General features: G+C 37.8%; 3 protein-coding genes across 6 annotated transcripts in view; 2 read left to right on the top strand and 1 right to left on the bottom strand.

The window, feature by feature from the left end:
- The first annotated feature begins 614 nt into the window (after positions 1 to 614).
- Positions 615 to 3966, top strand: LOC107675450 (cytosolic 5'-nucleotidase 1B-like). Its single transcript, XM_016469795.1, has 7 exons — positions 615 to 629; positions 749 to 816; positions 1764 to 1827; positions 1920 to 2052; positions 2535 to 2657; positions 2774 to 2937; positions 3146 to 3966. Exons 1-7 carry the CDS (start codon positions 615 to 617, stop codon positions 3416 to 3418), a joined length of 840 nt encoding a protein of 279 aa, XP_016325281.1. The 3' UTR covers positions 3419 to 3966.
- Positions 3967 to 4516: 550 nt separating this feature from the next.
- Positions 4517 to 23814, bottom strand: LOC107675471 (ras association domain-containing protein 8-like). Its single transcript, XM_016469833.1, has 5 exons — positions 23539 to 23814; positions 14615 to 14818; positions 10423 to 11387; positions 7634 to 7778; positions 4517 to 5309 (listed from the first exon to the last, which is right to left on the bottom strand). The coding sequence occupies exons 2-5, from the start codon at positions 14715 to 14717 to the stop codon at positions 5188 to 5190; spliced, it is 1335 nt and encodes a 444-aa protein (XP_016325319.1). The 5' UTR covers positions 14718 to 14818; positions 23539 to 23814; the 3' UTR covers positions 4517 to 5187.
- Positions 23815 to 25277: 1463 nt separating this feature from the next.
- LOC107675456 (GTPase KRas) overlaps positions 25278 to 27585 on the top strand; it is a 13180-nt gene continuing 10872 nt past the window's right edge. For 2 of the 4 annotated variants that reach the window (XM_016469813.1, XM_016469808.1), the window contains exons 1-2: positions 25278 to 25671; positions 27367 to 27484. In XM_016469813.1, the coding sequence (XP_016325299.1) occupies positions 27374 to 27484 (111 nt within the window). In that variant the 5' untranslated portion in view covers positions 25278 to 25671; positions 27367 to 27373. Of the gene's footprint in view, positions 25672 to 25704; positions 25956 to 27211; positions 27288 to 27366; positions 27485 to 27585 lie in introns of those variants that run through there. The other 2 variants (XM_016469810.1, XM_016469811.1) reach the window with 2 other exon arrangements.

Below are 27585 nucleotides of genomic sequence, written 5' to 3'. Positions count from 1 at the left end.
GAAACACAGCGCCTTCACGACATGGCGGCGGTGGCAGCAACAATACTACAGCGAGAATAAAAGTTACGCCTTCTTTCTTTGCATGAACATTTGGGCGGCGTTATGCAAATCTTTCCACATCGTGACGTAGGTATGTGGGGGCGTGTTAGAACGAGCCGTTTTAGGTAGTCGTGGTTGACTCTTAACTTTTATAAAGAATATCTCTTTGGATTTGAGACTTTAGTCTTTGCAACTTTACAGATCTTCTTTATGCACCAAGAGCTTGTAACACTCCAACGAGAAAGGAAAAATTGAAATCGCATCATATGACCCCTTTAATAAAAACACAAACTACACCAGCAGATCTGCTCCAGAGCGCAGGGTGGCGGCGGATTACAATGAAAGTGAATGACAGCAGGACTGTAGTGTGCACAATGCAGCGTGAAGCAGGCGGGAAGTATATAGGTAACGTTACTCACATTTCATTATTTTATTACATCATATGTTTTTAGGAGTGTCCATATGGTGCACAACTACGCGCAGGTTTGGTCTGTGTTCGTTGAAGTAACCGGTCGCCACGTTTTCTTCACTTCCGCGTCTGTTTAGGCAGGTAAAGGACGAATATTTTGAAGAGTATGGAAGATGAAAAGGTGAAGTCAAAAGTTACAAAGTTACACTGTCGGCTTGTGAACAACTCTCCAGTAACTAACGAAACTTAATGACGTGCGATTTACGCTCATTTATAACTGCATCTCATCTGTTTATTCAGAATCACACAGGTCCTCTTATGATTGCGCTGCAGTATAATGACCTGTTTGACTTGGACTCGATCTCAGCGTCCAGGCATTCTTGAGAAGTGGGACAAAACAGGGTGCAACATTGAAAAAATAAAACCTTGTACTCAGACAAATGAAACTACATGTATGTATCTTATATGTTCTAAGCTACTGAGCTATGCTTTGATACAACCTCCCAACTTTTCTCCTTTTTTAACAAAATGTGCTTTTTTAGCTTGGACTGTAATATAATTTCAGCTTTATCTTTAACAGCATTCAAGATGTTTTTAACATTTCAAAACACATTCTCGTGTTAGCAGACAGATTACACTTTCACATGTGACCAACAATTCCACAACAAATATAAAATATCATAAGGAAATATTATCAAAATATTCAACTGACGGAGGTGACAAATTTGTCCCAGGTGTTTCCCATGATGTTTCATTGCTCCCAGGTGTGTCTCGTCATCCCCTCCTCCTGTGTGTATAAATAGTGTGCCCTGTGTGTGCTCCAGCGTCCGGTATTGTTTATGTCTACTCCTCGTGCTACGTGTGATTCCCCGTGAAGATGAATAAATTCCTTGGTTTCTGTACTCTTGGTCTCCTCGTTCCTTGCTCCGTGTTCCCGCACCGTAGCAGATCGTGACAGTCTGATGGTGTTGACAAAAAGTGGGGACGCAACTTTAAAATCTTATGAAACATGCATGTGTCATTAAAAAAAACAACCTTGCTTTGATAGGAGATATTAAGTGTTGCTTTTGATAAAACAAGCTCTTTTTCATCATTAAAAAATTTTTATCCTGTGGAGACACTGTTTTAGACGTAGTGAGAGGACATTAAGAAACACAGATTTGGTATAATAATGAGAAAATTAAATTGAAGGTGATAATTGTGTTAAATACATTCTATTATTAATCCCTCATGACATTTAAAATTTAAAATATTTTTATTTTTTAACGCTAATAGCAGTTACCCTCACTGGACCCCTTTTGTCCCACGTCTCAAGAATGACTGCGTCCACAAACACAGATGATGCAGTACCCAAAGACAGAGCAGTCACTTTTATTAAGGTAGAAAAGGTCTAGTTATTAAATGTTATATACATGGCCAATTTCTGAGTAGGTTTTTTTTTATGATTTTCAAAAGCTTGCTGTGAATGTAGGCTGTGCAAATAGTGAATGAGAGACTTGTGGAACAGAACAAGACCGAATCTTTGCTTTTTGAAGTGATCCTCATTGCAAAGGAGTGTTCTGAAGAAATCAAAATGAATATCGTTGAGAGTGTAAAGTATTATGGTAAGTTCACTTTGATATTTTTAATATGGCACTTACAAAGATTATAAAAATAGGGACTAAAACTAATTTTTTTATTAATTTTTTTTCACAAAGTGGTCAGTGAAAGGAGTTGCGCCTAAAATTGTTTTAAAATGTTTAGTATTTAATATTTTGCAATCTAGTTTTTTTTTTTCTAAGTACAGTTTTGACTTTGTTTTATTAACCAAATCGCCAGAATCACCATTTTATGGCAGGTGATATATAAAATGTATTTAAAAAAAAACATTTTCCATGCTACTTTTATAGTTCGATAATAATTTATCAAGAATATCTAAGATGTCTCACAATGATAATAAACAAATATAGGATTTGTGCTTTAAATGCTTTGAAAAAAGGCATTAATTTTTTTGTATATACTTTTTTTATTTGTTTTATGCAATTCTTGTGCTTATTTTTTTTTTACATCATGTGCTTATATTGCATTGTTTTTTTTTTATCACCAGGTCTAGAAATAGTCAAAATTTTCTTTTGCAAAAAGGAAGAACTCATAAATACTCTTCAGTTAAACAACGTTAAGCTGTTCCTCTCTACTGACAAGGATGATGTCTATGAAGTTCTGCATATAGGTACAAAGTTTTAACAATTAATTTTAATGTAATATTCATTTTTAATGCATGATTTTTTTTTTTTATCAAATACTTACATTAATAAATATTAAACTTGCCCATGTTGTTGCATTTAGGAATTCCAGCTGCTGTGCTGTACGAACAGTCTGATGATCACGTTCTCAATCAGCTCAAGGTCATTTTCTCAGGTGATGTTATCGGTTTCTCTGAGGATTCACTTGATAGTCTTTCAGATTTTGGATTCAGTGAAACCCAAATAGAGACCTTCAAAGAAGCAAAGGTACATTATGAAATATTTGTATTTATCCAACTATCTTTTTTTGCCCTAGTACCACGCCTACCTAAAACGACTCGTTCAAACACGCCCCCCCTTAAACCGCATAAACACATTTCATTACACCAAATACACAAAATAATGTTCTTTTTAGCAGCATCATATGACCCCTTTAAGCTTCATTTGTCAAATTAACCTAGTCTTATGTTACCAGATCTGCATGAAGGAGTTTGCCGTTCTGATCGGTCAGATGAGGAGGAAGTTTGGGCAAGAGAACAGCCCTCTCTGCATTTGTGTTTTAACAGCATGGGGCTCTACAAACGTCTGTGCGTCTGCCCTGAAAACTCTTCGGGAATGGGGTCTGGATGTGGATGAGGCATTTTGTCTGGCTGGAGCTCCCTGCAGCCCCATACTGGCTGTAGTTAAACCCCACATACTCTGGGATGGTGGCCTTCACAACATGAGGGACTTGTCCGCCCATTCATGAGAGTTAGTAGCATTAAGCTGGACACACAAGTGTGGCTTACCTTTCATTTTAATCAGGTGCCAATTCTGTTCTTTTGCTGTTACACTTGACTTTGTATGTATTATTCACAAGGGTTATGTTGTAAAATAAGAATCATTCATATGGGGTGATTTGGGTTTAATAGTGATTCACAGTACTACATATAGACTTTCTAGGGGTTTATATGAAGCTTTTCTATGTTTACAAAAATGATAGTACATGCTGACTGTAGGAATCAATTAAAAACAAGTTTAAATACCCCCCAAAATCTACTGAAATTAAATGGAGCCATATGTACAAGACGCAATATGAGCAAAGTCTGAGCACAAAACATAATATATTTTATATATACACTGAAAATACTGAAATTTAATTCACAGAGTCAACGTGCTTGCACCATCATTAAAGTTGATACAAACATGGATTGGGCTGAATTTCAGTAAGGCACTACTTTCAGTTAAATAGCTGTGATTTCATATATTGAAACAAACAAATGATATAATACATATAATAACATCAAAGGTATAGTTCACCCAAAATAAAAAATTCTCTCAAAACAACGAGACATTTTTTTTTTTTTTAATATCTCCCAATTTAATTGTTGGGCGAACTATTCCTTTAAGAGTAAAAGTACATTTTCAAGCAATAATACTTTTGTATTTGTCAGTATCAATTAAATTTATGCATAGTTCAACATTAATGACATTAGCTAAATTAAAGCAAGGAGTTAGAACTGCACAATTAATCGAATTCCTAATCGCGATTACAATTACGGATGCCACAATTACGTAATCGTTCAAAGCAGCAATTAATCGTTCAAAGTCCACTAATATTATTCTGCGTGCTTAAGATGTTTTTTTTCTTTCTACAGGTTATCTTAAGGGTTTTTCCATTGTTTTAATTTTAGTTTTAGTATCGCATTATAAAACCATGCATATTTTTTCCTTTTTTTTTATATTTAAAAAAGAAACCAAATCAATGTATAGTTGACATTTGAGGCTTAATACTATAGAAAAGCAATAAAAGTTTTTCAGTTACAGTATTTTCAGCTTGTTTATTTTCATATAAATTTATGGCATGCAGTTGCTTCAAACAATGGTATAAACATCATTCAATGTAAATTGTGATAATCGTAATTAATAACCGCAATTACAATTTTATGGGAATCGACAATTATGATTTTTGTCATAATCGTGCAGCCCTACAAGGAGTACAATATTTTGCAGTCATGCAGTAACATATTGCAACTGAAAAAGGTGATTGTCTTTGGCTCAACATAGTAAAACACTTATACAAACGGATAAACGAACCAGAGTATAAAAAAAAAAACTAAATATCACAGGTCAGATTGAAAGTTGCACATTCATACAAATGTTTTTAGAGACTAAAATAAGAATACAAAAATATATTTATGCTTCCAAAGTAATTCATCCTTCATCTACTAGTTTTTTTGTATGTGACAAGGTTACAGGTACCACTTTCTAACAGTAGACACTACAATGATACTATACATATGAAAATCAGCATACTTATTGTTTGTATTTGAAATGGTATGCAGCTCTTTGTGATCAAGATCAAGTATTATGATAGGGAATTGAAAAACTGCTTGAGAGATCCCACTGAAGTTCTCCTTCATGCTGAGCAAATCAGTTTAGCTTGAAGTAGCAGCAAATAAAATTAATTCAGTCTAAAACATATATGGAGAGGTTTTTAAAAATCTGATTTGCATCTACTGAAGTGATTTATGGTCCTCAAACATAGATGCCCTCAGGATTCAAACCTGAGGAGATTGGACTATGGAGTCCACGGATGCTGCCAACCACTGGATGAGATAAACCTGGTCGTTTCAATGAGCCAGTTAATGCAGCAAAGTCTGGGAAATGAAAGAAAACAATTAAATTAAAGAACTTTGTCTAATATCTCATTGTGCTTACAGGGATCGTAAAGATCATTTTAACTATATGTGCTAAGAAGAACTTAAGAATACAAACAAAATTAGTGCAATCTTGACCAAATATTTCCATAGATCTGTTTTATTCCAATAACAGTTGCTTGTTTGGAATATCACACCACCATACTACTATTTCTGTGGTGTATGGATACAATGCACATAATGCCAATTTTCTGAATTCACAGAATATGCAAATACAACAGAGCACACGGCTGTATCCCACAATGCAATGTGACTTATTTTTAGTGTGATGAATGAGCTAGAAATAATAATAATTCATTTTAATTAATGCCGCCTTTCTAAACACCCAAGGTCACCTTACAGCAAGCAAACTAGTAAAAACAGTAACAATAAATAAACAAGTCCTGCCAGCATTACAAAATTCAACAGCACAACTGCATACATCATAAATACAATAAAGGATTAGAAGAGCAATAATAAGAGCAATTAATAGAGCAAGTCATAAGAAAGCCTGGGTAAAAATAAGTCTTAAGATGAGATTTAAAAGTTTGAAGGCTGTCACTGTTCCGTATTGGGGGGAAGAGAGTTCCATAGGCGAGGGGCCGCAAAACTAAAAGTTCTTGCTCCCATGGTGCTTAAACGTATACGCGGCGACACAAGAGAGATCGAGTGTGAAGATCTGAGAGTGCAAGGAGGAGTATAGATGTGGAGAAGGTCAGTAAGATACGGTGGAGCAAGGTTGTGAAGTGCCTTCAATGTGAGAAGCAAAATTTTTAAATCAATGCGATACTTTACTGGGAGCCAGTGTAAACGTTGGAGAACTGGAGAAATGTGCTCTATTGATGAAGTCCTAGAAAGAGCATGAGCTGCGGAGTCCTGAACCAATTGGAGTTTATAAAGAAGTTTAGAAGGAAGACCAGTAAGGAGAGCATTACAATAGTCGATACATGAGGTAACCAGTGCATGAATAAGAATTGCAGTATTATTCGTTGTGAGAGAGGGACGAAGGCGATTAATATTACGCAGGTGAAAATACGTAGTACGCATAATATTATTGACATGAGCTTCAAAAGAAAGTGTGCTATCCAGAATGACACCCAAACTCCTAACCTGCTGAGAAGGACAAATTGCATTATCATCGATATCCACTGTAAAACAATCATATTTAGTCAAAGTAGATTTTTTACCAATAAGTAAGACCTCAGTTTTATCACTGTTGAGTTTTAGAAAGTTGGCTGAAAGCCAGTCTTTAATTTCAGCTAAACATCTAGTCAAGGAAGGTGGAGGAAAAGAGCTAGAGGGTTTAGAAGACAGGTAGAGCTGGGTGTCATCGGCATAGCAGTGAAAATGGATACCATATTTCCTGAGAATATAGCCAAGGGGAAGTAAATGGATGATGAACAAGAATGGGCCCAAAACAGAACCTTGAGGGACACCAGTAGTAACTGTAGATGGTCTTGATTTAAAATTTTTAATTTGAACATGCTGATTGCAACCGGTAAGATAGGATCTAAACCAGGACAGTGGGGTGCCAGTAATCCCTATAGAAACTAACCTGGCCAGGGGTATCTTGTGCGAGATAGTATCAAAGGCCGCACTCAGGTCAAGAAGGACAAGTATATATTATCAGAAATAATATCATCTGTGATTTTGACTCATTATTTTATCAGCTTCAGGCTGCATTCAGTATGTTGTATGCTAATATTCAAATTAGCCTTTTAATTAACCAATTAGCCATGCCATTGGATATTAAACTGTTTGGCAATGATTGCAGGAATAACACGTACAACACCAACTCTAACCACAAGGTGGCACTTTGGATTAGTAATATTAACAATAGGAAACACTATGAACTCAGCAACTGCAATGTTATTTTTCATCCAGGCTCCCAAGTCAGAAAGAAATAACAGATTTCTGTACTCGACAGAGTGCATGAGAGGCGAGACCACTGAGTCAATTGTTGCAACTATAATCTTTCATGGCACTGACGAAGCAGGAGTACACAAAAACTCTGCAGTGCTTCTGAATTACCCTCAGCGTTATATGTTTTACAGGAAAAGACTGTGTCCTACATGGACCTGCAGTTTTTTGCTAGATGTGTAAGTGAAAAGTAACTAAATTAAAACCAGATGTGGTCTGGCCAATAATGGACCTTGTAAAATGGACTTGTTACTCATTATGGTCGAGGTCTTGTCTTCATTGATTTTGAGTCCTAACAGTATCCATACTGTGTGGAGCATAACCATGGGGCTTTAGATATATTGTCAGCAAAAAAAAAACAATACCTTTATTATCTGTTGTGTTGCTGGAGTCCTCATCACTGGGCTCCACGGGCAGAACCGTGACTTTGGTGCCCGTTTGTTGAATGAACTGTTGTAGGTTTACCTGCCTCAACTCTTTGGTAAGCTGTTCCAGTTCGTAATGACTCGCCTGGTGGAAAGAGGGCGGAGAAGGTGCTAATGAAATGTTTGTGTAGTATTGCAACTGGCATTCAGCCTGCAGCAATGCAGTAACAACTGGCTATAAACCGTAACAATGCTCCAATGTACTTCCACAAAATTAGCTCATGATTCCAAACACATGTGCCATTTTTGCATTTACAGCAATCACAAGAATTGAAAAATGTTTTAGACACAACCCTGCTAAAAACCCAGCATGAATTTCATTGCTAGTTAATGCCAGTTTGGTACTAGTCTAGTTGGTGTACCTTAGCCAGCCATGATGTTCACCATTTATTGAGGCTAGTCAACCTGCATCAACGTTTTGCTGGTTTAACTACTTAAGATGCCTTGTGGGGGAAACCAACAAGTCAAGGTTTGACTGGTTAGCCTGGTCCAGTTAGTCACTGCTGGCAGATGCAGATATTTTTTGGATGGCTCTTAAAAGCGTGAAATGGAAATGCTCCCTGCTGCCTTTGACATCACAGCTAAGGCTAGTCGCTAATGAAGGACTAACGATTGAACATTCTTGTGGTGCAATCAGCTTTGTCAACATGTCTTGACGTCAAACAGAAATACACTACACAACTTTTATATCAGTACAGATTTTAAAACAACTAGGTATCCTTCACTTGCCGACTTTGTAAATGGTTACAGAAGAAAAACATGGATATCGTAGACTAAAAAACTTACAAAGATGACACTACCAAATGACAAACATAACTGTTCAAAAATTGGTTTAAAATATCAAACGTGTTTGATATCCTTCAACTGGATGGAATCATTGTCTGAAACTAAAAAATCTGAGTCTGGGGCCATGGATCACTTAGATTTTATGTGAAATCAGTGACTTTTCGGCAACTACAGTAGCATCCACTCATCCAGACTGCAAATTGGAGCAAACTTTTTGTAGTGTATTTCAGCCTTTAGTGCCCATGAACAAATATGGCTGAATTAAAATTGCGTTCTTCTGGGGGATCCTGCACCACCCAAACAACTGGTACTAAGATTAACAGAAATCATTTAATGGTTTATCTAGGTATTGTAGACTTCTTTGCAGCCAACACAACATACAGTGGGTATAGAAAAATCACCATTTATACGGGACACGTCCTGGCCAGGATTTTTATATTGCCTAAAACATCCAAAGTAGTTTGACAAATAACATGCAGGTATTGTACATAATTGACAAATCGTGGCGTCGCGCGTGAGAAGGTGAGAACGATCAAGGCGGTGCAAATACGCGCACGTGTTTGTTCGTTCGTTCGACTTGAAGCGCACCGATCATTGTATGACACCAAAGAACCGCGAGAGCGATTTGAAAGCATAAGGAGCCGTCTGCTCTGCTCTCTATAGCTCTCGTGAAATAATGTCATACAATGATCGATCTGCACAGTGCAAACAGCCAAAACCTGGATATTTTAGGCAATATAGAAATCCTGGCAAGGGTGCGTCCCATAAAAATGGCCCGTATGGTCGCCTTAAAATCTCTCTGAGCTCTGACTAGGCCATGCAAGGACTTTCACCTTTTTCTCCTTTAACCACTGTGTGCTCAGTTTTGCTGTGTGCTTTGGGTCATTGGAAGGTAAACCTTTTTCCCATTGACAACTTTCTGGCAGAGGGCAGCAGATTTTCCTCAAGAATTTGACTGTATTTTGCCCCATCCATTGTTCTATAACAGAATATCAACACCTCTATGCTTTACTGTAGGAATGGCGTTATTTGGAGGGTGAGCTGTATTGGATTTCTGCCAAACATATTGTTGGCCAAATACTTCAATTTTATTCTCATCTGCCTCAGAATCCTCAAGGTGTGTTTTGGCAAAGCTCAGTCGTGACTGCATGTGACCTTTCTTGAGGAGTGGCTTTTTTCTTGCAACCCTCCCATACAAGCCAGATTTGTGGAGAATTTGTGATATTGTTGTCACATGCACACAATGACCACTCTTTGTCATAAATTCCTGCAGCTGCTTCAGAGTTTCCTTCTGGCTCTTTCATCCAGTTTGGAGCGAAGTCCTGATCCAGGGATGGTCTGTGTTGTACCAAATACCTTCCACTTCTTAATAATAGACTCCACTGTGCTTCTAGACATTGATAAAGCTTTTGAGATTTTATGTATCCATCTCCTGACTTGTGTCTGTCCACAACTTTATCCCGGAGATTATTTGACAGTGCCTTGCCACCCATAGTTGATTGTTTGCTTCAGTTGCACTACCAAGGACCGAAATGCTCCAGGAAAGCTCTTTTCATGCTGAGCTGATCAAAATGACCACAGCTGATCACATCTGAAAGTCAAGTGGCTTTGTGTGATTAGCTACAAATGATTGAGTTTACAAGTCATTTTTAGGAGGGGGTGATCCTTTTTCCAACTCGGTGATTCTGTTTTTTTATTTTATTTTTTTCTGACATGTTGGTGTTATATCCTTCACTTGGATGTTCTAAGTCGTTCTAAGAGTAAATACAGTATTAATAATATATTTTAAAGGGGTTGATTCTCTTCTATACTCTCTGTATACTGGTGAAAAGGAAACTTTTTAGTAAGAATCAGTGGCACAACACCAATGATTACCATTGCAGTCTTCGATTTAAACATTTCATATTGATTACTCAAGTTTTTGTTTGTGAACCTTAACGTACCTGCCGTCTCTTGCATGACTCAGCCAGTGAGCGCTCCACTGCTCTTGAGCCGTTTTCAAGCTGGGCCATGTGTCGAGCCTGAGCCTTGAGTTCTGCTTTCACTCTCTGAAGTCTAGCCTTCACTTCCCCCTGACTGGCCTGCTGGCTCTCTCTGAACTCCTTATGCTGCTTCTGAGCCTCTATGCCGGCCTCTACGCCCTGCAGAGACATCAGCCGCTGTTCCAGATCCACCTCACAGCCGCGCAGCCGACTGCTCAACTCCTGGAGGTGCTCCTGCAGCTGCCTCTCGCTCTCCCGCTCAATCTCGAGCTCGGTTGCCCAGAATTCTTCTTCCTCAATCTCTACCTTGTTCCTTCGCACCTGCTTTTCCAACCTTGAAACTTCCTCCATCATCTTCCCATACAGTTCATCGTCCTCTAGTCCAACTCTTTTCTCAGTCAACATTCGAAGCTCTGCCTCGTATGCCTGCATCCTGCTGTCTAGAACCGAAAGAGTCTCCCTCTGCAGTCTCAGCAGTTGGGTAAGATCCTCCACTCTTTGGCCTGATAACCGAGGGGACAATGACCGTGAATTGTGGGCACTTTTTAATAAAACCTCTCGTTGTCTGGCACTGCTGTCACTGAGCCTGCCTCCACTAAGGATGTCCCTCAAACTGCGGGGCACACCGGTTAAGGTCAGAGATTTGCGGCGTGGTTCGTGCCGACTGAAGGACCGGTCCCCCGGAGCTCGGAGCTTGGCCATCAACGGAAGGCTCTGCCGATGTAAGCCACGCTCTGGGCCTCGAGAATTCAGACCATCGGTTGAGGGGTACTCATTGAGAGATGGACCTGTGCGGTGTAGGATAAACTGCACGTCACCGGCATACTGCCCCCAAGTGTTCAGAGAGGCCACCGGACTCTCGTGAGGAACAAGATGTCTCTCAGTGTCCCTCCATTTTTCAATCAGTGTATAGCGTCCTGTGCGACCTATGAAAAAGAATAAGGATTACAGTGCTGAATAAGACTACCAATAAGACTAGAGCCATAAATATTAAATGTGCTCTCGGTAATTTTTATTTACTATTATGTAGCACAATTAACTTCATGCTCAGCATCATGCTAAAGCAACCGCTCTTTGTAAATAAACACAGTCTGATTTACAATCTCATATTAGTGTACATCATTTAAAGATACTTCCCAAAAGTAGTAACTTTAATGGGAAAAAAACGCTTGTAATTCTTGTTTAAATCTGTCATGTTTTGACTTATCATTGTTATGTGAATACACAAATATTTTAAGGATGTTTTTCCCAATCCTGTTCCACCCTTTTCCGCCCATCATTTCCTGTCCTTCTCCACTACCATATAAATTGCTTAAGGGCAAAATGACCGAATAGTTCTTCTTCATATGGTTAGTGCATTTCATCTGAAGATACACATTTGAAACAGTGAGCAATGATTTTTTATACCTTCTTCCCCCTGTAATAACATACAGATTACTCCCAAAACTGTGAAAGAAGATTGAGGTGTTTTTAAGAGTTTTTTCTTTCAGTAGAATGAATCAGATTTTCCATGTCAGTGGGCACTTTGGTTGCGACAGCGCGTTTCTCACTAATACAAGAGGGTGCCTTTAGATTATACCAGTCTGAGTGCAGCTGAAAATAGAATCAAACGGTGGCGTCAACCAAAACAGGTTTCAAAAACGATGTAATTAACTGAAATCAGCTTCATTGAGCCTCTCCTTGAAACTCCTTAAAATATGCCTAATGTCTTTAGACAAGCTGATAAACTAGTATCAAGCTGTTGGAAAGCCAATACAAACTCTCTGATACTTCATCTTCTTTTCAATTATGAAATGGATGATGATTACTCAATCAACCCAGATGCCAGATGGTTTTAGGAAGCAACTATACCTTCCATGATTTAAGTCTTCCATGCCACTGCTGGGGAGTAACCAACCAAAAATAGAAGCACAGCTTTTTGGTAGTAGAAGTTCTTTTCCAGTAAAGAGCAATTTTTTAAAAGATAGCAGTAGCATGACAGAATTGTTTATCAGTGTTTTTTGTGTCATATTGTGTTACTCCTTGTGTGTTGGGGAGCCTGGTTCATTTTGGTGAATCAGTTTGTTCAGATGATTAATTTAATTGAACTAGCTATTCATTTGAGCCATCACTAAATGCCTGTCCCAAATTACACTCTAATTGTGTTCTTCCTCTGAATTCACACTTTATTGACCTAATGCCTCTTTGACTCTTGGGTAGAGGTCTGCTCAGCAGGAGTGTGCATCAAAGGTGCATAGTGGTTTAGTGGTTGCAAAGGGGCGCTCGTGGGCCAAACCTAAAATGACAAATGGGACACCCTTTGGTCTTGTGTACTGCACGAGGATGAGCATGTGGCAGCCATTGTAAATCCACAAGACCACAAGTCTATATGAAGTGTGCCTTTTGGGACAGGGCCTAAATAGTATTCCCAAAAGTCTCTGTGATGTGTTTTAAGTGTTCCCGCGCTATATGCAAATTTAACTGAGTTCACGTCAATGAAAGCAACAGATATGCGCTGCATTTTACTCATCATTAGCTAATTTCAAGATCAAAGACCGCAATAGGAAAGAGAGCGGCATCAGCACTCGTAAAATTATTTGGTCTCACTACTTTTAATGAGGATGATTGTGTGTTGAGCATCTACGACTTACTTTCAGTTTCATTTGCGGCAGTTTGCATGTCGGCTTGCTGAAGAGATGCTCAGCTACTCATCTGCAGCAATGCATGTTGCATTAGCGCTGTCATATCTGACTATATGTAACCAAACAAAAAAACAAACCCTTTTTTTTTTTTTTTTGGTAGTAGTATAAGCTCTTTTCCAGTAAAGAGCTACTTTTTTCAACAGATAGCAGTAGCATGACAGAATTGGTTATGAGTGTTTTTGTGTCATATTGTGTTACTCCTTGTGTGTTGGGGAGCCTGGTTCATTTTGGTGAATCAGTTTGTTCAGATGATTAATTTAATTGAACTAGCTATTCATTTGAGCCATCACTAAATGCCTGTCCCAAATTACACTCTAATTGTGTTCTTCCTCTGAATTCACACTTTATTGACCTAATGCCTCTTTGACTCTTGGGTAGAGGTCTGCTCAGCAGGAGTGTGCATCAAAGGTGCATAGTGGTTTAGTGGTTGCAAAGGGGCGCTCGTGGGCCAAACCTAAAATGACAAATGGGACACCCTTTGGTCTTGTGTACTGCACGAGGATGAGCATGTGGCAGCCATTGTAAATCCACAAGACCACAAGTCTATATGAAGTGTGCCTTTTGGGACAGGGCCTAAATAGTATTCCCAAAAGTCTCTGTGATGTGTTTTAAGTGTTCCCGCGCTATATGCAAATTTAACTGAGTTCACGTCAATGAAAGCAACAGATATGCGCTGCATTTTACTCATCATTAGCTAATTTCAAGATCAAAGACCGCAATAGGAAAGAGAGCGGCATCAGCACTCGTAAAATTATTTGGTCTCACTACTTTTAATGAGGATGATTGTGTGTTGAGCATCTACGACTTACTTTCAGTTTCATTTGCGGCAGTTTGCATGTCGGCTTGCTGAAGAGATGCTCAGCTACTCATCTGCAGCAATGCATGTTGCATTAGCGCTGTCATATCTGACTATAACATGATATATAGCCTATAACAAGCTCTCACACGCTCTCTTTTTTGGGAGTAGTAAAATTTACATATGTGGTTTCAGCAATCAGATGCATTTACACTTGTCCAGTTTCATCTGGAATGCATCTCAGACCACCTCCTGAAGTGGTTTGAGAGATTGGATTTACATTAAATCGAAGTCTCTAAAGTGTTTCGGAGGGCATTTTCACAAGGTCTTTTCACGATCGGATAGCCATCCGTTCAGAGAAAACGCATGAATTGACTAGGTGTAAACAGTCCCAAATATTTAGATAACACTGCTACTTATAACCATGGTTCCCATTCATGAATATCAATTAGGATAAATCTGTTTTAATATTTATGTTTAATGTAGCGTTCAAGTTTGATAATGTCTAATTTGTTAAGTCATACAAGTTTGGAACGACATGAGGGTGAGTAAATGATGAGTTTTCATTCTTTGGTGAACTACTGTGAATATTTTTGTAGCTTCTCCAACACTTTTTGTTTTTTTTTTAATATGAAGGACTACATTAAAAGAGCTACTTCATATTGAGACTCCCTACCAATTGCTTGAGCAAGAGCGATGACCACTTCCTGGCAGGTGGTGGCCTCTGTGACCCCACAGACCACACGCTGAACTCCATCGACCCACACTTTCAGCTCCATCCCGGGTCAAACTCTGGAGGGTCTGGGGCTGCTTGCCTGTGACATCATACCGTCCTGCTCTAGGGGTCCAGCGCTACAGCCGTCACCCCCTCACGGCAACTCTGCAAAAACCACAACACCGGTTAGGAAACACCTGGGAATGACATATACTTCTCACTGCCTTGTGCAGATATTCTCATACTAAAAATGTGGGCGTCAGAAATGAATCTGATCATTGACTGGTATTTCGTTTAGCAAGTCTGTTCATCACACAAAGCTATTTTAAGGCGCCAGAGGGATTGAAATATAGCGCGCATATAGTTCACTTATGGTGTCATTTTCTGAGCTTTCTTAAGTTTAAGTAGGACAGCAAAATGGGTTTGGAACGACAAGAGGGTAAGTAAATGATGACAAAATGGCCATTTTGGGGAGAACTATCCTTTTAACACTATTGTTTTACTGCTTTATTTTCTTCTGTAAATGCAAATGATTTATTCCCATAAGGTTTGTCTCTTTGTTCTCAACTAAATGTTTACTTTTAATGAGGTTTCAATGTGGCATTTAACAAAGCCTAAACAAATATCCATTAACTTTACAACAATCTGAAATGCATCTGTCTAGGAACAAAGACAAGTGTTATAATGAGAGCCTTTCCTAATCAGGAAAGCTTTGTAAAAGGAAATGACTGCTATTAGCAGGAGACCTCTGTGCTTCCAGATGGACACATTTCCTTCCTCAGATCTCTGACTAGCTGATCAATCAGCTCTTGTATTGTATGTAACAAAGAAACAAGATACTGCTGTCTAAAAAATGATTCAGTCTCTTTGAAACAACAGCTCACGCATGGTCCCAAAATAGCATATTTTCCAAGAAACGAATTGGCCATGAATCTGCTTTTTGTGGAGGTGTGCCGAGGGTGTGAAGAGCAGGAGGATGACATGAAAAACAGTTGGCCGCAGTGCGAATGTCCTGCTGGATACAGTGAGACCAGCTGGACCTGACATTATGTTCCTCCCACTTCTGTGTACAGGTAAAATTTTAGGACGATGGGCTGGCAACCATGCACGCCTGAGCAGGGGCACCTACAGGATTTCTTCCCAGGGTACGCACAGAGTTTATTTTGGGGGGGATGGGGGGGACCAAATAATCAGTGAGAGCAGAACGAATGTGTCACACTTTTTAAAACTCAACAAAAGGGTAAAATACATATATCAAGAGCATTCTCACAGATGAAAACAGAGAACAAAACAGCGTTGGATGAAGTGGATTAGATCCCTCAAATATAGGCCCTAGCCAGTCTTGTGATACATTTTTATACACAATTTTTTGTTAACATATGCCAACAATGCCAAGATTATGCATAGTCTCCTTTTATTTTTTAGTATATTCAGGACAATTTTATTTCGTCCATTCTCTCTATTTCTTTGAAGAAGTTCTGATATCAAAATAAGTCCCTTCTTTTAATCTCTTCATTATGTTTATAGAGCCTCGAGTTTGGCTCCAGAGGAGGGACAGGGACAATTTACTGACTGTATGGGGCACTGCGCTGGAAAAGTAAAGCACTGCAGCAGCCAAAGACCACAGCATCAAGACAGAGCTCCTCTCTGAATGAAATACTACACCCGTCCTGCGCTAATAAAATCTGCAAGCACACAAAAGTATGCATTACTCATAAAAAACAATGTGCAGTCCTCAAAGGACAACTCTTTGGACTAAAAACCAGGTTGTTAAAACATATAATTTTCCAAGTTTTTTCAACAGAATTAGCTCAAGATCCTTGGTAATTGAAAAAAATAAAAATGATATAGAAAAAAAAAAATTTTCTTAAAGTTTTGGAAATCTTATACAGATAAAATTCATTCATAATTCAGCTTGAAAAACATCTTAAAAATGAAACTATTTTTATCCAAAGCAGCTTAGAGTTTTTATCATTATACACTTTATCAGGACATGTTTCCAAACCATGACCTTGACGTTGTTATTGTCACGCTCTACCATTTCTGCAACAGTAACCCTCTCGTTTGAATACAAGATATAATAATACTTTGCATTAAACAGTCAAGCCATTATTTCCAAGAACTACCCAACAAAAAAAGTGTCTTTTCAATTGCTTTTTTTCAACCCCGTATGGGAGAGTACGCTGAATATCTCTGGTTTAGTGCAGAGACATATGGTGTGGTGGAACCCCTATAACAGCTCTTCTGTCTGAGCCAAAATGGAAAAAAAGAGAGCTTATTACAACAAAACCAAATAGCTACTGGAGTCTGTGGAGTTCTTGCCAAATTTCAAATTTTTGATTATACATGGTTTGGAATCATTCAGAATCCAGGCTGCCAATGCAAGGACATTCAAATCACATTTAGATTGGCCCATAAATTTATACAAAAAAATAAAATAAAAATCACACTTGGAATTGTCACACAACAGTGACTCTTTCTTCATCTCTATTTAGGTGTGAGCTACTCAGCAAATGTAAAAAATGTGATGTTTGTTGCATACTGCATTTCATTTTCTTTCCATTTTGCCCTACTGTGAGCAGATAAGTGTTTTGTCCTTCAATTTTACTACCCTTTAGTGTCTATAGCCCTATTCGCACGTGATTAGTATTATCTGGGGACCTTGTGTGATTTTGAAATTACCCCCCCACATCTGAATTTCGTGTGGTGCATTCGCACGGGATAAGCGAAGCCTGTGATTTTACTCGAATTTACTGACTTGTCTCCCGGATACCCGGATGTCCAGGCTTTGAGAGTCCCGTTCTATGCTCCAGATGGATTTTTAAAAAAAATAAACGAATATAGTTTCGTGCCCTGTGTCATTTATATTTCACCAGGTTAAAATAATATCTCAAGCTTTGTGCTTGATTTATTTGTAACACATTAACCTCAAAAAAATTTCAGCTTTCTCTTTCTGCAAATTGTATGGTGTAGCGATATAACAGCACCCAAAATACTATCAAACACTCCAACGCAGCTCCATTCTTTGCGGAAGATGGATAAAAAGGCGCACAGCAAACAAAAACCTCGAAAAATGATATACGACCCGCCAAATGCTGGCCGAATCACAGAGATGCCGATTCGCACGGGACTAATATTATCACAGGGCCCTCGGTGTTCGGCGAAATATGGTAGGTCATTTGCGGGGGAATTTTTACTTTACAAATTACAGACATGGCCGATTCGCACGGGATTAAGATCACAGACAACCTCCGCAATTATTACAAATGACTGGAGGTCACCAGGTAATACTAATCCTGTGCGAATAGGGTTTATGACAACAGATGGAGTCCTGTAGCCGATAGTCAGATGCATTGTGGGGTTATTTTGTGTGTCCTTTTCCGACTAGCGCAAAAGTGGCATGCAGCCGACTGACATTTTTCCAGGAGCGATCACTGAAGCAAGGAAGCCCAGTTAACGGATGGCTTCACGTCTGCTGCATATATGTTTGACTGAATTAACCAAAAACACAAGGGAACCAAGGTTGTCAAAACGTTTGTCATTTAAAGTTTGACCTCTTTTAATAAAAAATCAGATCACAAGTCCATAGTATTTGTTGTCTTTTTCACAATGTAAGAGCAAAATAAAAAGCCAAGAACCCGAAACACAGTGCTAAAGAGCCACAAAAGATCAATGGCACTTTAAAACAGTGGTTGACACAATATGATTATTTGTAACAGAATGTCTGCCCTACGGTCTTCGTGGAAGCGCAAACAAACGTCACGAGACAATTTCAAGTCAAAAGTGTGGAAATTCAGAAGTACTACATTGGGCATTTTGAACAGTTTTGTTCAGGCCTTAATCAGGAAGATCCTGTGTTGAATTGCATTGCTGCCCCACCATGAGCACGCCATTCAATCATCTGCACATCATGCTGAGCACAAGCGATCACTTTAGTTGGTCTAAATCGAGCACTGCAGAAGTTAGTCAAGCACCATTTGTGAATGTCACAATGACGCACTTGGGAACCGACTGTCAGTTTGCTGGAGCCATTTCTGGCTTCATCGTGATGACATCATCCCACATGAAAACTATGGGCCAGATTTACTAACAGCTTTCACTAGCGCAAACCCCCTTTTGGCATTAAAAAACTACTTTCAGGATTTACTATTAGCGAAGAAAAGGCGTGGACAGAGTTGTTCTGACCTTATTGCATACGCATTTGTGGAGTTTCCATTTCAGATGCAAAGTTTATGGAAGGAGAGTATTTACATAAATCATGCAAGGTGATTTACTAAGGTTTTGCACTAGTCAGTTTACTGCTATTTAAACCTTTATTTAACACCCCCCAAAAAAGCATGTCTTAACCCATATTGCGCCTGTGTTGTTAATAGATTACACGCACCTGATTAGCATCAGCTCAGCTTGTTTGCAACCCTACGCTAATTTGCGCAGCTCTTGGTAGATTGCATTGGTCCTTATGGAAATGCGCTGCATGCTTCTGTGTTCTTTTTAAGAATTGTGAATATCTCTATTCAGGATCTGTTCCCAATAATTCTGTTCCCCTTATTTCTATATATTTTATCTATACTCTAGTAGCATTCAGACCATAAGTACGGCGTGAAGAAAACTCTTGCACCATGAAATGTGACAGAGACTGTTGTTTGCAGACAGAAAGCAGGAAGGAGGTATAAATTCCACCAGCAGCGATTTTGTGAGGTTTCTCTTTCTAAGGCTAATCTCAATTAACTCTGCTGAGTAATATCCTCTTACCATTGCTCATACTTCTGATTCAGGCATCTGAATTTTCCCTCAGGAATCAATTAAGTAAGGTACCCAACGTTTTCCCGCCAATTTCACTGTATTCCTTGTCCAACTTTGTGTGTAAATATAAGCAACAACCTGCTTATTAAAAATATTTGGCAAACACTTCTTATGCTTTGTCCGTGACTAAAATAATTTGTGGTGCTTGCTAAGACAAACAAAACTTATTATTGCTCAAACTTAATGTTAAACAAATCGCTAACCCGAAGTTAAACTTTGGATAGCATTTCGGGATGCGGGTTTTTGTATGGGCACTTACATATTTTTCAGGAAAAACTTTAGATTTGGCTGATCCAAAAGCTGCATTAAAACTAATATAAAAAAAAAAACAAAAAACATATCCTCTAATGGGAAATTAACACAGCGTATATGTCCAACAAAACCTTACCTTTGGATGTTAAGGAACAAGTGAGCTCTTGGCAGAGGCTAAAACTTACAAGTCTTGAAGGATAGGATCAAATTAAAAACAAATGATACAAGATTCGAGGTCCATCCAAAATCAGAGAGAATTAGCTAATTTCCTGATTAACGATGGTGTGCCGTTATTATTGCTGAGCTATTTTGGATTAACCTTTTATTCTGCTTGCACTAGCTGCCATGCTACATGTAATTACTAGCAATTTATGCACTCTCTCATAATTAGTTGCAGGCCTCGGCTGAAACCGTTCCAAGAGTAAATACACTCCAAGAAACAGATAGATAGATAGATAGAATAATGTTTAATCTGTATTTGTACATTTTATGAAAGTAAATGGGACCCAACATTTTTGAGGTCCATGAAGGTTATAAAAAAGCGTGAAATTAATCCAGACTTGATAGTAACACAATTACTTTGTACAATGAACAGATTGAAATGTATTGTCAAGCCTCACCTCACATGACCAAATGGGAGACTGAGGTTGATCAATGTTTTAATTCAAGAGTTATTAAAGCCTTAAGTGCAAAGTATACTTCGTTTTTTACACATATGCGAGGGTCAGCGTACAGTGCGCGTGACGCAAATTTCGTCACCAGAATAGTACGCAATTACTGTGCGTGCACCACCCAATTTTTGTAATCACTCCTACTTTGTACATGCAGGTCGCACATGTGCATTGACTTGGTTTTGCACTAATCAGTTGTTCCACAAGGTGGCAGCACTGGCCCGGGCCGCTGTTTCGCAGAAGAAAATGAAACTAAAGTGACAGAACAACAACAACAAAATAGCGGAGACTGCAACAAAAACAGACGGCCGCATTGACAAGCACTTCTGTGAGAGGGTTGTGAGATAGCAGCAACTTTAGTTTAAAAGACTACAAAGACATTTTCATCGGTCATCATTTCTGGAGAAATATAGCACAGCTGGAGTAAGATGAACCTTTCTAGAGTGCGTGTGTCGACCGCATGCGTTCGCGCACTCTGTCAAATGGAGTATACTTTGAAAGCCTGCATGTTTTGACTGTACGCATACGCTAGTGTACACGTAAAAAACTGAAGAATACTTTGGGCTTTACATTTCTAGCTGTTCTTCACAGAAAGTGACTGTGTTGCTTCAAACACATTGTACTGTAATACTGCACCACTATTTAATGCACTTTTTATATTTGTATTTTTGCGTATTTGTTTCTTCTTTATCAATAATTTATTCTTGTTTTTCTATTAGCGGCATTCAGAGTGGAAAGCAAAGTAAGAATTTCATTGTGCAGGGAATGTGCATATGACAATAAAAGCTATGAACTTTGAAAACTTACAAAATAGTCATCTGGATTAATTTCATGCTATCTTTTTATCCTTATTGGAGCTTGTAAGATTTGTGTCCCATTGACTTTCATAATATGGACAAAAACAGCTGAAACATTCTTCAAAATATCTTCTTTTATGTTCCACAAACAAATGAAAGTCATACAGGTTTGATTATGATATGAGGGTGAGTAAAAGATGACAAAAGTTTTGTTTTTGGATGAACTATCCCTTCACTTTTGGGGCCACTGTATAGTGAAGTTACTGAAAAGATTAGCTAGTGACTAATGCATTGTTGAGGCTTGTTATCCGAAGGTGCAGGTGGTTATCCGAAGACTTGGGCCTTGATTTTACACCATGGAAACGGATAACATTGAGGTTACACATTCCACGCAGCTGGGCACTGAATGCTGAAGGAGATAAGATGTTTCTAGCCTCCATCTCGCTTTCTCTAATCAAACACTTGACACTCATCGTCCATGAGTTATATGGCCAGGAATGGAATATGGCCAAAGTTTTTTTTTTTTATTTAGAAGAACTTTTTTTCCTGGTATTCTCTTATGAGCTACGGCAGAATTGGAATATATTTTTAAACCTCGTGTTTTGAATCTTGTTCCTTTTACCGAGGGAAAATTAAGGTGCAAATCAAACGCAAAGTAAACAAACAATGCCACTACACAATCAAACTGAGCCAAGAAAGACCTCCCATCTGCCAAACACAGAGGAGAACTGTGTCCTCACCAAATCTCCCATCTGGGACGACGGAGGAAGGAAAACAAACCTTCATTCCCCACCCCAGTAAAACAATAACCTGAGGTTTTGGAAGAAAGTGAGTGAATTCACAGTGAAATCTCCAAATCTTGCTCCTAAACCCCCTGGGTGTCCTGCAATCTACTTTGCTACGGTTGATTCTTCCACGCAGTTTGGCACATTTAGCCAGTAAGAGTAAAAAACAATGAGGAGCTTTCATGGAAAGTAACAGGAAAACAACACTTTCCTCAAAACTACGAAGGGAATAAAATCATGCCAGCTTTTAAACAAAGTCCTTCTCTAAGGATTTTAGATGGCAAGAACAGTGGTATTTAACAACGGACCAGCAAGAGCCGCCTTCGCTCTTGTAAATCTCAGAGTTTGTTGAGACCCAAGTCTCAGCTGAGGTGCTTTAATAAACTTAATAAACGTCGACCCCTTAAAACCCAGCTCCACACCCACAGCTAGGCCTTAGACAGGCAGAATCGCTAACATCTGGATGGCACGTTTCGCTGGATATAATACTGCCTTTGTTCTTTTGCCATGGTTGTGATCAGCAGGCTAGCTTTGAAGGACCAGCCAAAAACTGAGTTACGAGGGTACTGGATAAAGTGTCAACGTGACTAAGTAGTTTATTAATAATCTCTCATCTTACCACTTTCAATTAAGTAGTTACGCATTCCCACTGTAAAGCATCTGCATACTTTTGTGGCAATACAAAAATGCACTAAAGACACTTTTTTGGATTAAATGAGTATTTTGCAGTAAATAGCCTACATGATATAAGATATGATAAAACGAAAATAACCAAATTATTTTATAAATCTCCATAACGTCTTTGTTAGAACCACCAAGGCCAGTAATTTTTCTATTGCATTGCATGATAACATGGATCGTACTTCCCATACTAATTAGTCATTCAATTTAAAAGTGCATTAAATATGTTTCAATAACTAGCCTAGATAATAACTGGGTTTAGTAGTAACTGTATACTGCATCAAATAAACGCTTAAATAGTCAAACTAACGCATACTGATGTTTTTTAAGCTGACTGGTCCTTCAAATATCAATAATTGAATACAAATAACATTGAAAAAAATCTGAAAATAATAAAAGTTGAGAGACTTTACAAATAAAATAACCCAAATCTACCATCTCTATATAAATATAGCCTAGATAAACATCACATTTTCTTTTTTGGGTGAACTATCCCTTTAACAATTCATTGCATCCACATTTAGAGGACAGAAAAGTAGCAGTGACTTCGTTTTCCCACAGTATTAAACGCAAATCTCATATTTTGCTTTGGATTTGATTAAGAAACTCACATTTTGTGTTGATGTCAATTGATATGATGGTCTGCATACAGAATACTAAAAACATGCTGTTTTAATATTGTTTTTGAAAGTTAGATAACAAAACATTTACCATACCCGACACCGTCATCTTGATTTTGTTAGTTACAACGTTAGATCTGAAATTAAGACTTAAAGTTAAATCATGCAACTAAATGTTTCAGATTGTCATGCTGAATGCGTATTGACATATAACTGCTGTTTTTAAGTTACATTTATTAATGACGTTTTCCGCATGAAAAATCTGTACATTCTTACCTTTATGACTAAATGTAGGAAAACATTTATCCACTTTTTGTCCGATTCGATGTTACAATGACCAAAGTTTGTAACGTTACAATAAATTATAAGGACACTGTGATATTCAGGGTTTTTTTTCTGTATTAATCCTTACTATACAGATTCGTTTGCTAAATATAAACGAACTGCTGTTATATTTTGTATTTTTTACAGCGCAAAAGTCTGAGAAAATTAGCGGATTTCATCCGTAAGTTTCACCGCCCCACAGGAAAAAGTTTTCACGCTGTGCTGCAGTCAGTCCATCCGAGCTAGAATGTGGAAAACACGCCCGTCTCATCTACTCGCCGCATTCTGTCAAGTCCCGCCCTCAATCTCTAAACTGTCCAATCAGAGACCGCTTTGAGAGGCTCCTATTGGCCCATCTCGTCGCAGGAGGCGGGACTTGTGTGAATACAGTTCTCTTCCTCAAGAGGTCGCTTGACGGCTCAGAAAACCAAAGCCTCCATTGAGCTGCATTAATCTGGACCTATTTTTTTGTTTGTTTAATTTGATATATTTGCACAATAAGAGGTGTCAATTAAATAATTTAAATGATTAATCATTAAATAAAAAATGGCCCCAGCAGTCTCTATTTAAAAAGTATTATTCAATAAAAAACGGTTAGTCTCCTAAGTGGTTTGAATAATAATTTACAGCAGAGTAATGCCTATAAACTTTAATAAGCATTAAATAAAAAAAATCAAAATCAAAAGACAAAACATCTGAATACAGCAAAAACAGTTTGACGCCATTATTGAAATGAAACTTGAGTTACAAAACCGTGGAAATGCTGACCCCTTGTGTCTTTAGCGTTTTTTATTGCATCTTATAAAATTAAAATGGAAATGATTTATTCAAAGTTCATCATTAGTATTTAACATATGTTTATGTATGTATGTATATATATATATATATATATATACATATATATAAAACATATGTTTATGATCAAATAATAGACTGTATGCTAAAGTCGTAAATCTTTCACTTTGTCTTTTTTTCAAAACTCTTGGTGTTGCAAAATATTTTGTATTTGTATAATTACTTTGCAATTACTTACATTATAATAAAAATATATGAATAATGATTAAAAGTGAACTCAAAATTAAAACGTATCGCAAGGTTAGTGTAGAGAGAATTCCAAGCATAATTTATGCAATCAATTAGGCTTTTTCCAAGTAAAATATTTCTGGAATTCTAGCTACGTTTTATAAAACGAATCCACCCCTGATATTAATGTTCATAATCTTTTAGTGAATTTTCTTTGCCTGTTAGTCATATTATTTTTGGTTACTATATAAATGATCATTTCAATTATGACAAATGTAATATTGTAAACTAAAACATCTCCACAAACTGTAAATAGAGAAATGCAAATATACCAATATTTTCGCTCTTGACATTTTATAGAGACAAAAAAATAAAAAAAAATAAATTTCCCCCCATATTCTTTACTTTGTATGCTTTGTTTCACAATTATGTGTATCTGTTAACTATATTTACATTAAATTGCAAAGAAAAAAACGTATAAAGTAAAGCATCAAGTCAAACAATAAACATCTAGGCCGAGTAATTGGTATTATTCAGTCAATAAACGTAGACGATTGGCTCCTTGCGCACCGAATGCAAAAACATGAATTCTGACTGACAGGTGAAACATCCAATAAGATTCCACATACGCGATGACGTACGCACGTACACGTTCCGGTTATATTTAGGGCCTATTTAAGGAGCAAGTCAGTCTACGCCAATACTGCCCTCAGCGCTTGTCAAAAGCCGGTCTTTACCCAGTATCGAATATGTCTTAGCACATTCTCGTGTGCTATTACACTGTAAACTAAAGTGCATTTGTTATCCGTCGTATAACCATAGTTAGCCTTTAATTAGCGGTGTTGTTAATCGGTTAGTTATCGATCAAGCCCTCCGCCCTACACAGCTCATTGAAAGGACACCGATCGGGATTATTTGTATCTACAGATGTTTCGTCTATTATAATGCAAGATGCATGCTGATGCTCGGAAGGGGCTGCTCGACTGCGTATTACTCGTCCTTTTAACCTCCTCCACCTACTGAAAATAATCGTAAACAGCTGAAAACCGTTGATATTTTGGGGTAAGTGATCATTTAGGTGGACGCAAACAGTGTGTCCGCCCATATCTATGTGAAGCACAGCCTCCGAGCGCAGGACATGTAACGTTAGCCTAGAAAGATTAGAATTCAGCTCTATTTTTATTTTTTTCTAGTTTGGAAAAAAAAAAAACTTCAAACCCTCTTACTGGTACATGCGGCTTTATACACGCTGTTTAAATGGATAAAAACATTATGGCAAGGTCATGATATAAACGCTCGAGTCATTTAGAGGCTTTTCAGACGCGGAACTTACAACAAACCCAGAGGTAAAAATGATAGAAAAGCTATTTTAACGTGTGTATTAACAGTCACGAGCAATCATGTGCAGATAAAGCTAAGAAATGGTTAAATGTGAGCTTTTGTGTGTGTATATTTTGTTCCAGTGTGTTGTTGTCATCGCACGCCCAAATAAAATTCGGGCCCTGCGATACAATGGCGCTTAACTATACTTATTAACGATTAACTTATTTTAACTTGAGTTAAAATCTAATTCACACTTTATTGCACATAACATAAATCATATATGCTCAAAAAGATACATAGAATACTGTAAGGTTGGTTTTCAGTAAAAACATGTCAAATGATTTCAAATCGTAGTATTATGTTGCAGTCTGTGAGTCTTTTAGTTAGTCGATTAATTATAAAACTAATAAAGAAAAGTCATAGTAAAAAGGTCTTACACGGGACTAGCCTATAAATATGTAACTTTTAAAATTGTTAAATGAGTATTTTCTATTAGTGCATCACCTGTTGAATTGATTCTGTTTACTGTAGATTAATCGGTTTGGTTGAGTTATTGTAACGAAAAGTGAGAAGTAATGATTATACTCATGGTAAAGTTATAGAGTAGCAGCATGTAAGATAATACGTAACTTTATAACATGTCAAATCATGCTATTCTATCATTAGTTATGCGTTGAATCGGTTTATTTAACTGATTATTTAGTTGCAGTAATAAAGTGATCGAAGAAAATCTATTCTATTGTAAAGATGATTAATGATGTAGGTGTCAACAAAATGTTTTATATATATATATATATATATACTCATAAATATATATATACTCATAAATATATAATTTCAAACCATAGAGAACTGTAGTATTCCTTTGTGGATCTGTTGATTCAGTTCCATATTGATTATTTCTAGAAATTAATAATTACATTTTTTCCCCTTCATATTTGTGTTCTTGTTGCTATGTTGTATTGTTTTCTATGTGAAATGCATGTTGAAACCCACTGAAACAGAATTTCCCCAAGGGGATAATAAAGGTACTACTACTAATGTTTTAATAGTGGTGTTTAAATGCTGTTTTTGGGTCAGTCCATTAAACCTGGCATTTTAAGTAAATGTCAATGTGACAAACTTTTACAGTCTTGCCTGATTGTAGGATGCTGTGGTGGTGTAATGGTTGAACATCTGGGTTGGTAGCTGAATGGTTGTAAGTTCAAACCGTAAAAAGGCTTTATTATTGTACTATCACTGTCGTGCCCCTGAGCAAGAAGTCTAACCCTAGGTTACTCCAGCAGACTGAACCTGAAATTAGTGAAGGTGCTTTGGATAATAGCATCAGTTAATTGACACTTATTTAAAGTCCGGTAAGTACATTAAAGCTGGAGCTGCAAAAGTCTTTAACTGCTCATTGATTTTCATCTTTTTTTTTTTTTTCTCCTGCAGTTGAAGAATGACAGAATATAAGCTTGTGGTCGTAGGGGCTGGAGGCGTGGGCAAGAGCGCTCTCACCATCCAACTCATCCAGAACCACTTTGTGGATGAATACGACCCAACCATAGAGGTGAGGCATGTGTACCTCTGTCTCTAGCGCCGTCAGGACACTCACTTTCTACTGCCACACAAAGCTGTGAAACTCACCCACATGTGATTATGCAAAAAAAA

Source organism: Sinocyclocheilus anshuiensis, unplaced genomic scaffold (genome assembly GCF_001515605.1).
Source record: "Sinocyclocheilus anshuiensis isolate Anshui unplaced genomic scaffold, SAMN03320099.WGS_v1.1 scaffold1270, whole genome shotgun sequence".
In the NCBI taxonomy this organism is placed as follows: domain Eukaryota; kingdom Metazoa; phylum Chordata; class Actinopteri; order Cypriniformes; family Cyprinidae; genus Sinocyclocheilus; species Sinocyclocheilus anshuiensis.
This window is presented reverse-complemented; position numbering and strand designations above follow the sequence as displayed.